Source organism: Talaromyces marneffei, chromosome 2 (genome assembly GCF_009556855.1).
Source record: "Talaromyces marneffei chromosome 2, complete sequence".
Taxonomy (NCBI): domain Eukaryota; kingdom Fungi; phylum Ascomycota; class Eurotiomycetes; order Eurotiales; family Trichocomaceae; genus Talaromyces; species Talaromyces marneffei.
Genome location: NC_072349.1, coordinates 332,323 through 344,586, shown reverse-complemented (window position 1 = coordinate 344,586; position 12,264 = coordinate 332,323). Strand labels below are relative to the sequence as shown.

General features: G+C 48.7%; 2 protein-coding genes across 2 annotated transcripts; both read left to right on the top strand.

The window, feature by feature from the left end:
• Positions 1-1,821: 1,821 nt before the first annotated feature.
• On the top strand, positions 1,822-3,517 carry EYB26_002462 (uncharacterized protein; the record flags this gene model as incomplete). Its single annotated transcript, XM_054261767.1, has 4 exons — positions 1,822-2,269; positions 2,350-2,735; positions 2,816-3,192; positions 3,280-3,517. The coding sequence occupies 4 exons, from the start codon at positions 1,822-1,824 to the stop codon at positions 3,515-3,517; spliced, it is 1,449 nt and encodes a 482-aa protein (XP_054117742.1).
• A 1,233-nt stretch (positions 3,518-4,750) lies between these two features.
• EYB26_002461 (uncharacterized protein) lies at positions 4,751-11,672 on the top strand (the record flags this gene model as incomplete). Its single annotated transcript, XM_054261766.1, has 4 exons — positions 4,751-10,541; positions 10,608-10,970; positions 11,035-11,123; positions 11,190-11,672. 4 exons carry the CDS (start codon positions 4,751-4,753, stop codon positions 11,670-11,672), a joined length of 6,726 nt encoding a protein of 2,241 aa, XP_054117741.1.
• Positions 11,673-12,264: the final 592 nt, after the last annotated feature.

Here is a 12,264-nt window from a genome sequence, read left to right as displayed (position 1 = left end):
CCTAATACCGGTAACTACCGGTAACTAGGTACCGTGTGGATTATTGAGAATTTGAGTGGGACGCTGTAATGTATTGTATTGTGTGTCTACCTAAGAGGGAAAATTATCTGGCACAGGTGGCCTTACATAATTGTGTGTAGATGTCACGGACCTGGATCCACCTTAGTTAAGCAGTGTTGTGTCGAGGTACGCTAGGCTTGGTTGAACCACACAAAGGTTCCTTGAGTTGCAGAAGATAAAGTAGCTTGAGTAAACAAAGTAACAATAGTCGAACTGGTGTCTGGAAGTCTTAAACGTAACTAAGATAGAAGAGATCCCCCATACAGCCGGGTGCCCGTACGAGTTAGAATGCCTTGCTGACTCTCACTGTCAAAGTCTAATATCAAGTGACTTAGATTAAAGAGCTATGAAGAACTAAATACATGATGGTGAATGAGTGTCCTTATATATCCAGTCCTCCCTGTTCCGTATATTTTATATTATATACTTTATACTCATTCCTGAGTATCCCATAGCAAGTATATAATATACTATCCAATCACGTTCCTTCATAAGATATATTCGTATCTTATCGGTGTCTTTGTGGTTTCGAGTATATCTTTGGTCACGTGATTTCTGTAGTCCAATTATCTTTCTTGGGTTTTCCGTTTCTATTGTCCAATCGTTCCTTCCGGTCTGTTTCTTATATCGCGTAGCATATGCAGGTGATTGGTTTCGTAACAGTAGAACTGTGCGCGCTATTTTAGTAAGGAGGTCTCTTGGCAAATCCTTGTAATGAGGACCGGTTGATATCCAATGAGAGCAGCTGAGTGGATTTATGCGCTGCAATAACCGTATCCGGGATAGCCGTAAAATAACGTCTGTCAATTATGTACTATGGAACGAGAAATGGCCATGCCAGCCGCCCAGAGTCGCATACCGGTATATACTCTAGGCGGAAATTATACGATCCTTACTTACTACAAACAATAGCCGATTCCCAAGATTCCGAACCGGGCATTACTGTGAATTCAACAGATATTCGCAGGTGTTATTTGATGGAGTTGGAAGTACAGTACTACGTAATAGAGTGGTAAATTATTGGTTCTTTTGTGCCAAGATTTTGCTTCTAAAAAGGATCAAGATCCTCTAGGGTTAGGGTTACCAATACGAAGCACTCCGCAGCGGCCTTACAATAGGTATCAATAATGGCGGACCCGCGTACACAAGTGGTATCTTTATGTACCTGCTACTTAGCGCTTAAATCTTTTCTTCCAGTAGATTAGTCACACCAAAAAGCAGCCTATAAAACACTTTGCTGCAGTCTTTATCGTCGGCTTTTCATACTCCTGTAGTAGAAAATGTGTCGATAGTGACGGACCCGAGTATTCGTATCTTTGTGTGCTACTTGAGACTTCCCTTCAGATAGATTAGTGCCTCCTATTCAGAGCTGCAAATTTAACATAAAAAGTTTGGATCTATTCAATAGTGAGATTCGCTGTTTGGTCCTTGTAATAACGCCACACTCTAGTGCATACTCGATAAGGAAGGGGTTTGCTTCTTCGATCGCTTGAATCAGCAAGCTCGCCGACACTAGGTCTAGGGCTTCGCCCTAACCATAGCTCAATTAATATAACTTGTACGCTGGGTTGCAAATTATTGGAGCTTATGTTTCAATGATTCAATATTCCATTCAGGCCCCGCGTGCTAGCAAGCCTCCAGCTTAGGCATACGCCCCCATCATGACTCGGTGTACGAGTGTGCATATAACAATGCCTGTTCCCATAGCTTTAGGTTTGAAGACCTCCCTTTGGAATCGCATGTCATCTGTTTCGGTGCAAAATGCTTTCGTTTCTCCGATTCAGCCACGCTTTGGGGCTGCTTGCGCAACTGGCTGTGGCCTCCGGACCCTACAACCTATCTCCCCTGGTTGGACAACTGTCTCCTGGCGCAGAAGTATTTTATCCCTCCGCCGCGAACTGGTCAGAGGTAACTCCACGATGGTCAACCAACGATGCCCCGACTTTCTTTGCTGCTATAAAACCAAACACTACAGGCGACGTTCAAAAAATCGTCCGTTATGCCTCAAAGAAGAAAATTCCTTTCCTTGGCGTGGGGGGGGGTCACGGCTTCACGACGACGTTGGGTGAACTGAAGAATGGCCTAGAAATAGACCTAAGTTTGTTTAACACGGTCTTGGTCGACGGTCCAAACAACCGCCTGACAATTGGTGGGAGTGTAACGTTTGGGGATATTTTAGACCCCGTATATGCTGCTGGCAAGGAAATTCGTAGGTCAAACCCATGGGATTTCGTTACAATCTACCCAAACTCAACTGCTAACGGGAGCATGGCCCTCGGCGCTTTGTAGAAACCGGAAGTTGTCCCTGTGTCGGCATGGTTGGAGGTTCTCTCGGAGCTGGTGTTGGAAAGTATCAGGGCGTTCATGGACTGATCATCGATGCCTTGGAATCCGTGGAACTAGTTACTGCTGCAGGAGACTTGATCACAGTATCCAAGGAGCAGGAACCTGAGCTTTTCTGGGGTATGCGTGGTGCTGGTTTCCAATTCGGAATTATTACCCACGCCACTTATCAGCTTCATGATCTGACAAATAACGGTTCCGTGATGAATGCCGATTTTCAGTTTGCAGGAAATATCAATGAGACTGTTTTCGAGATCTTGGCCTTCTTTAATGGCAAATTACCTACGAAGTTAGCCTTATTTGGCGTTCTCGCCAACGATGCCACCCACGGGGTGAGTTATATCCGATCACCATCCAATGTACCCTTTGTGAGCAAGCTCGACTGACTCGCCTTCCTGTAACTCTTTGCCAGCCTTCGATTCTTCTGAACGCCGTATATATCGGCCCCCAAGAGGAAGGTCTTTCTTATCTTAAACCTCTTTTGGACCTTCCCTACCTCCAACGGAATATTACTCAATTGACGTGGAACACGTTATTTGCTGCACACATGTTCGGCTCTATAGCGGCCACCTGCGAAAAGGGAAACCCACAGAACAATTGGTCACAGGGGCTGGCTAAAATCGACGTACCAACGCACGTTGCCTATTTTAACGCGTTGGCCGATCTCTGGACCCAACATCCTGCTGCAGCCAATGCGATTCTTTCAATAGAGATCTTCTCTCCACAGATAGCGCTTACTGTTCCTGACTGGGAGACAGCGTATCCATGGCGCGATACCGCGGTCCAGATGTGAGTAAAATACACACAAGCGAGCAGCCTTGGTAACAATTTTGATCACTAGTGCATTGACGGACTGACGTGTTTTGTTCTACCTAGCATTCTCAACTTCCCTGTCAATGATGATACGGTGACGGACTTTGCGAAGCAATGGGTCCCTGAATTCACCGAGACTGGCGGCTTCAATGAGTCGCGGGTCTACGTGAGTTATGCGCACGGCGATGAAAGTCTTGCGGAAAAATATGGCAAGAGAAAACTGCCTCGTCTCTTGGACTTGAAAAAGAAGTGGGATCCTAAGGGCCTTTTCAGTTTTAATAACGCGTTGCTAGTTCATTAAGTTGAGGAACCCCTGTAGATGCGGACAATGGGTATGTGACTCCCAAGAGGGTTCACTGATTCTTCTACAGCGTATTTCACTGTTAATTCTTGAAAGTCATAAGAAGATAGACGTCCTCATACCTGTAAATACCTAATGGAATAGATCTCACATGTTGCGGCCTTTGTTTCCTCCCTTCACTTCCTTTTGTAGTATTAAGGGTTTGAAAAAAGTAGTCCTCAATGGCATAACTCACCAGTCCAAATTGAACAACATACTACAATCAATGTACTACTTCCCCTTTATTCCGGCTGATGGGGCATCTGATGACATTGACTAGGGCTGGTTTTCTGGAATTGAGGAGATGGAAGTTTTCATGAAATTTGAGGTTTAGAGAAAGGAAAAGAGGGAAAAATAAAAGGATAATAGCCATACTAACCCAAAGGCTAGAGAAGCAGGGAACGTTCCAATATTCTACTAAAACCTTTTTTCCTTATCGTACTTGATACTCGTCACGTCCCCAAGAAGGTAGGCAGGCATATTTGGATGTATTTCCGAGGTCTCTCTCTTGAGTAGTCACCTACATACCTGCGATAGGTAGGTAGCTATGGAGGAACTAGATCCAAATATCAAAAGGTGACGTTAAATTGAATTGGTTGGGGAGACATGGCGTTGGTGATCATGGTAAGACAACAAGGGTGACGTCTCTCCTTCAGTGTGAGCCCCTAGCCGGACTCCAAGAACTATCTTAACACTCCCTGAAATCTCTCAGTTATCGGAATACTCAATTAATGAATGACTGAGTGACTAAGGTGGTCGTCAAGGATTCCGAAGCCCGCCGACCCCGCCGGTCTGAACCACTTAGGTCTTCTCCCTGCTGCATCTTTGCAACACAAGAGAGATAAACAAATAGATAAGAATCTTCAGGACAGCACTGATGCGGGCCCGCGTGGAGAAGTTTTGGAGGTGTCCCTGATACTCCAGTGAGCTCCTGAAACTCGACGGATGGGGCCTGGCGCCGCATCTGAGGGTCACCTAGCCCTAAGACGGGACCCGCGCAGCAATCGACTTGCCTTTGCGAAATATTTGAACTATTTTCATATTCATTTGAATCGAATATGAATAAATTAGAAGCCTTTCATATACTGCTTTTGAACATCACACTTGACTTTCTTTTCATCCAAACATCTCAACACTCTTTCCGCACTCTTCAACGACCGGAAAAGGGATTGACGATCAGCTCACCCCAAGAAAATGGTTGACGGTTACCCAGACAATGCCGTCGCCGTCATTGGCATGGCCTGCAAGTTTCCAGGCGCCGACTCCTTAGAAGAGTACTGGCAGCTGCTGGACGAGGGCAGGTCTATGTGCGAACCGGCACCTGAAGGTCGCTTCGCCACAACAGAAAGTCGACGGCACCAGGAGAAATCCATTTACAACGGCAACTGGATTTCCGATATCGACGCCTTTGACCACAAGTTCTTCCGCAAGTCCAGCCGTGAAGCTGCCTCGATGGACCCTCAGCAACGTCTTCTCCTACAGGTGGCCTATCACGCGCTCGAATCATCGGGATATTTTGGTCCAGTCCAGCCGCGCACAGATGTCGGTTGCTATGTCGGTGTCTGCGCATCCGATTATAATGATAACGTAGCAGCACATCCACCAAATGCATTCTCTACCCTAGGAACCCTTCGTGCCTTTTTGACCGGGAAGATCAGTCACTACTTTGGCTGGACGGGCCCTTCTGTATCCGTTGATACAGCGTGTTCATCTTCTATGGTGGCCATTGATGCTGCCTGCCAGGCGATCCTGCTTGGAAATTGTTACAGCGCCGTCGCGGGTGGTGCTTCCCTCTTTACGAGTCCATATTTCTTTCAGAATCTATCCGGAGCTTCATTCTTGAGTGCAACAGGGCCAACAAAGTCATTTGATGCAGATGCAGATGGTTACTGCCGTGGAGAGGGTATTGGATTGGTCGTATTAAAAAAGCTATCGAATGCGTTGGCTGACAACGATAACATTCAAGGCGTGATCTTATCCACTGCCGTAGCTCAGAGCAGTAACCTTGTTCCAATCACTGTGCCATACAGCCCCTCACAGACCTCCCTATACCGCAGAGTTCTGCAGCAAGCGAATGTATCTCCACAAGAAGTGACCTACCTGGAAGCCCACGGCACTGGGACAAGGATCGGTGATCCACAAGAATATGACGGTATTCGAGAGGTATTTGGCTGCCAGGGACGACGTGAACAGCCTCTTTATTTCGCTTCGGTAAAGGGCAACATTGGCCACACTGAAGGTGCATCGGGTGTGGCTGGCCTTATTAAAACATTGCTGATGATGGAGCGAGGTGTGGTACCCAGACAAGGCAGCTTCAAGCAACTAAACCCGAAGATCAAGTTGGAACAGAACCTGATGATTCCAACATCCTCTGTGCCATGGACGGCGAAGACATTAATTGCTTGCATCAACAACTATGGTGCCGGCGGCAGTATCGCAGCCGCAATGGTTAAGGAGGCTCCCAAGGCATTTGCACCGACGAGACCCTCTTCGCTGGCTTCTCAGGTTCGCTATCCTGTTTTTCTCTCGGCACACTCCCCTCAAAGTCTGAGTGAGTTGGCTTCGCGACTGCGCACGTACCTCAACCAGCTGCCCCCTTCATCAAGCAGGAACACCCTGGCAGATTTTGCCTTCAACCTCTCTGATCGACAAAATCGATCCCTACCGAATATCATGGCGACTTCTGTTTCCAGCATGTCGGAGCTGGATGATCAGCTGCGTATCGTAGCTTCCGTTCCCGATTCTGCTCCTTCGCAGACCGCCGTGACTAACCCCAAGCCTATTGTGCTCGCATTTGGGGGCCAGACAAACCGATCTGTCGGCCTCAACCCGGCTGTGACGGAGGCCTCAGGACTATTTCGCTCTTATCTCGATGAATGTGATCGAATTTTGAAAGCATTCGGTAGCAACAGCATTTACCCTGGTATTTTTGAGTCCAATCCGCGTGATGACATCGTTGGTCTTCAGACAATGCAGTTTGCCGTGCAGTATGCCTCCGCCAAAACCTGGATGGACTCTGGCCTGCACGTTGACTATATTGTGGGCCACTCGTTCGGCCAGCTAGTTGGAATGACTGTCGCAGGGATCCTCTCTCTCGAGGATGGCCTAAAGCTGGTTCACGGCCGCGCTGCGCTGATGCAACATGAGTGGGGACTTGAGCGCGGAGAAATGGTTGCCCTAGACGCCGACCTTAAGACGACGCGGGAGCTCATCGCAAGCTCATCGCCAAACGACAAGCTAGAGATTGCATGCTTCAACGGACCGAAAAGCCATGTTGTGGTTGGCTCTAACGCCGCCATCGACGAACTTATCGACAAACTTCGGCTTTCCTCGGCGGTGAAGTATAAGAAGCTGAACGTAACGCATGGCTTCCATTCTCGCTTTACTGACGATATTTTACTGGCTCTAAAATCTCTGGCGGAAACTTTGACTTACTGTTCCCCACAGATTCCTCTTGAAACCTGCTCAGATAGCTCATCATGGCCCGCGCCCACTCCACAGCTGATCGCCGAACATACCCGAGTACCAGTATATTTAGGCCAGGCGATCAATCGCATAGCAAATCGTCTTGGGTCTTGTATCTGGCTTGAGGCAGGATCCAACTCATCCATCACAAGCATGGCACGTCGTGCCGTAGGTGACGACGTTCAGAGCCACAGCTTTATTCCCCTCAATCTTAGCAGCCCTAGTGCTATTGGGTCTTTGGCGGATGCGACAGTCCAGTTGTGGCGTAATGGCCATCACCGTGTCCAGTTCTGGCCATTCCACCGTGTCGAGAGATCCTCTTACACTCAGCTGAATCTACCCCCCTTCCCGTTTGAGAAGACTAGGCACTGGCTGGAGTGGGTGGAGGAAACGCCTGCCGCTGCCCCAGTCTCCATCACTCAGGACGCAGACAAGGATACTAACAATAACCAGCTGCTTTTCTCTCCCATGTGGCTCAACGGTAACCGGCAAACTGCGAGGATTCGCGTCAATACCCGCAGCGATGAATGGCAGCGAGTAGTCCAAGGCCATGCTGTCCTCAACAATCCTCTCTGTCCTGCGCCGCTCTACATTGAGTTGGTCGCCCGGGCGATCAAAATCCTGGGGCTTGGTGATGTGTCCTCATTCCGCTCTCTCGAGATTGTGGCGCCTTTGGGGCTCAGCCAAGATGCGGATTTGGCTCTGCAGCTTAATCAGCAAACCGACAGCTGGTCGTTTTCCTTTGTCTCACAAGCGCTGAATGCATCACAGCACCAGGAGCCGGCTGTGCACGCGACTGGAGCTGTCACTATTGTCGAGGACAGTAATAGTACAAAGGCCGAGTTTGCTCGAACTGCGCGGCTACTTCCCTATAACCGGGTCAAGGAACTTCTTTCCCATGCCGATGGTGAGGCCATGAATGGTGCTCTCGTTTACAAGGTGTTTAACCGGGTCGTCCAATACGACGACTATTACAAGGGGGTCTCGCGCGTTGTGGCCAAATCCGGCCAAGTTGCCGCCGACGTCGTCCTTCGCAATCCGCCATTGCCGTGGGCCGCAGAGCAGGTCTGTAATCCTCTAGCCTTGGATAACTTCTTGCAGGTTGCTGGACTGCATGTCAACAGTCTCCGAGACTGTGCGGACACAGATGTTTACGTTTGCACCAAGGTTGATCGACTATCAATAAGTCCAAGTTTCGCTGCTTCATCGTCACAACCTGGGCACGGTAGCTGGGGAGTATTTTCGAATTTAAACGTCGTCAATGACAAGCAGGTTGAGAATGACGTTTATGTCTTTGATGCTACAACCGGGGAGCTCATTTTGATGGTTGTTGGTGCTCAGTTCAGCAGAGTTCTCATCACATCGCTTAGCAGGGTGCTGTCGAGAGCTAATAACTCGACGACATCTACCACCGCAGCAGCACTATCCATCCCTGTAGCGGCATCATTCTCTGATATTCCCTTTGCTGCTCCTCGAACGCCTGCAGCGCAATCGTCAGCTCCCGCAAAGGCCCGGGCGGTGCGAAAACAAAAAGCGCCTGGTATTGAAAAAGAACTTCGACAGCTTCTTTCAAAGATCACAGACGTCCCCGAGCAGGAATTCCGCAGTCAAGCAACACTGGAAGATCTCGGTATTGACTCATTGATGATCACGGAAATTGTCTCCGAGATTAGCACAGCATTCAGAATCAACATTCCGCAGGAAGATCTTGCAGATTTAGTAACCTTTGAATCCCTAAGCACCTATCTTGTCCGCAGGGGTGCTCGCGGAAACAGTGCCAATGAGGAAGAGGATATTGTTGAAGATGAGGATTCGCAAAACCAGGTGTCTCTTCCCGATATCGCAGCCGCAGTATCGAAGGCTGCCCGGCCTGACTCTCAGAGAGACGAAAATCTCCGAGTGCAGTTGGCCCAATTGGTCGCCAGTCACTTGGAAGTCGCGGCCAGCAACTTTGTTCGAACAACAAATCTCGCTGATCAGGGACTTGACTCACTTCTCTGCATGGAACTAGCAAGCGATATTGAGCGATCTTTTGCTGTGAGAATTGACGTAACGCTGCTCACTACGGAGTCTACCTTTAGTGACCTAGCCGACATGGTTTTTGGAAAGGGTAGTGGGAGCGAAAGGGCACTACTTCCATCTTCATCACCATCCAGTTCAGAAACCGAGAGCTTAGGAACTTCTACCCCAGCAGGTACTGATACTGACTATGAGCAGATCTCACTCCCAGACAATGGGTACAGTCCTCAACAGGCGTTTGAGAAGATTCAATTCGACTATGATCAGTATGCAAAGGAGTTAGGGTTCATAGGGTTCTGGAAGAATGTCTATCCCACGCAGGCACGACTTGTACTTGCTTACGTTGTTGAAACCTTCCGTGACCTGGGTTGTCCACTGGGTGCGCTCCAGCCGGGACAGACTATCCCACTACTGCCCATCTTGCCCAAGCACGACCGTATCCGTGGCGTGTTTTATGAAGTCCTGAGAGACGGTCAGATCGCGGAATACACGGGCAAGGAGTATATCCGCTCTGAAAAACCCCTTGACCCGGCAAGCTCCGCAGAGATCTACTCAGAGATCATCCGCGCTCACCCACAGCACGCTAAGGAGCACGAGCTACTCCATTTGTGTGGCTCAATCATGGCAAAGCTTGTCAGCGGTGAACGGGATCCCCTTCAACTGCTATTTGGAACCAAGAAGAACAAGGAGTTGTTGGAAGAAGTGTACAGCAATGGGCCAATGTATCGGGCAATGAGTCAGTTACTGGCTGCGTTCCTCAAACAGGCACTGAGTAACCGCTCAATGCCGGTTCGCATCCTTGAACTAGGCGCGGGAACAGGCTCGACAACAAAATGGGTCGTTGATATCCTCGTACGTTCTGGGATTGCATTCAATTATACCTTCACCGACATATCGCCATCGCTAGTCGCCGCTGGAAGGCGCAAGTTCTCCAAATACGACTGCATGGAGTTCCAGGTATTGGATATAGAGAAGGACATCCCTCAGAAATTCTTGAAGTCCTTTGATACCATCCTCTCGACAAACTGCATCCACGCAACAAGTAACTTGCCGAACTCCCTTTCCCATATTTACCAGATGTTGCGACCTGGTGGATTTGTTTCTCTGGTCGAGTTTACCAAGAACATGTTCTGGTTCGATCTTGTCTTTGGTCTCTTGGAAGGTTGGTGGTTGTTCAACGATGGTCGTCAGCACGTTCTTGCCGATGAAGCCTTCTGGGAGCGTTGCATGCGGAATGTTGGGTTCCAACACGTCGCAATGACCGAAGGTCCGAGCCTAGAGTCTAACACCGTGCGGATCATCACTGGCTTCACTAACAAGGCGACCGAACCGCCTCGCACCGCGTCATGGATTGACAGGAAGAAAGACGAAACCGAGATGGAAACAGTGGCTTTCAACACCACTAAGGATGGTGTGATCTTGCGTGTCGATATCTACTATCCATCAGCGTCTTCAACGATGGGCTCGTCAGGATCATCCTCACCTAAACAATGGCCGGTTGGTACGTACTGTTTATTATTTTCCTTGTATTCATTGCGACTCAATACGCTAACTCTCTCGTCACTAGCGCTGTTGATCCACGGAGGCGGACATATCATGCTTTCGAGGAAAGATATTCGAACAAAGCAAGTCCAACATCTGATCCGTCATGGTATTCTTCCTGTCAGCGTGGACTACCGACTATGTCCCGAGGTTAATATTGTTGACGGCCCAATGCGTGATGTCCAGGATGCCTTCGTCTGGGCTCGAACCCAGCTGTCTTCCCTGAAGCTATCCGCGTCGCCCTTCTTGTGCATTGATGATAGCCGTGTTGCCGTAGTTGGCTGGTCCACTGGTGGCACATTGGCTTTGACGCTAGGATGGACTCCTGAAGTCAAGGCTCCAGATGCGATCCTCTCATTTTACTGCCCGACTGACTATGAAGATCCATGTAAGTGTTATGCTGCAATTGCAACTACAAGTCGAGAGAAACATCAGACTAACTTGAACTCAAGGCTGGCAAGCACCAAACTTCCCCAGTAAATCCGAGACTGAGGCCCAGAATGAAGATTATGATCTTTTGGATGGAGTGTATAACCAGCCTGTAAGCTTTCCTTCTCTTGTACACATGCATGCTGCCTGTTGGGTGTTGACCAATGGCGTGAATTAGATCACGAGCTACAACGTGCCGCCCTCAAAGCGGGCAACTGGGGGATGGATGTGCCCGTCAGACCCGCGATCTCGCATTATCCTCCATATGAATTGGCGCGGCCAGATGCTCCCAGTACTTTTCAACGGCCTACCGTCCAAGACTGCTGCTCATCAACTGTCACCCGAGGAACAAAAGCAATTAGCGTGTCTCCCGCAACCATCTCCTGAGCAGATCGCCAAGTTCAGCCCTCTTGCCCACATCGTGAAGAACGAGGTCCAGTCGCCCACGTACCTTGTGCACGGGACTGAAGACGATCTGATCCCATGGCAGCAGTCGCAGCGGACATACGAGGCTCTTGTTGCGGCTGGGGTGGATGCTGGTATCTCAGTGCTGGAAGGCCAGCCGCATCTCTTTGATCTGTTCAGCGATGGGGATGGGAAGAAGTGGGAACGAATATTGGAGGCTTTTGACTTTGTTTTCCGGCACCTTGGTGTTGCATAAAGCAATAGATAGATGAGTGTTTGTGTTAGAGTCGTCAGCTACCTAGGTAGTCTCATCTGAATTGTTATATATATTTCGAAACTTTCTCATTCTTCTATCCCACGCGAAATGGAGATTTGGGAAACGCTAACGTGATAGCGATGGGCAGTGGTAGAGAAAAAGTTACCATGATATCACACAGAACGCGTTACTATTTCTATGGCTGTAGGTAGCTAATCCGTACCAGGCAGTCCCTAAGTATTAGGCTAGATTCCGTGATATAGTTTCCACTATAATATCCCATCTGAAGCGCTATATATTTACGGACACCTCAACTAAATGTCACTCGTTCTAAATAGGCAAGGCAAATATGATGTTGGCGCGGGCCTTGCGGTGTTTTGGCTGTCAATAAAACACGTTGTGGATGTGGTTGTATTGTACCTTATTGTAATAGCCTACCTGAGTTACAAGATGTACCGTGAATTACATACCTACATTTCTGCTAATATTATACGAGCTAAGGATGTAATGCGTGTGTATAGGCCGTGAAATTTGACAGGGTTGTGGAATTCCGTGAGATCGTGGGAGAAACTGACAAGTAAACTGAGCGTTT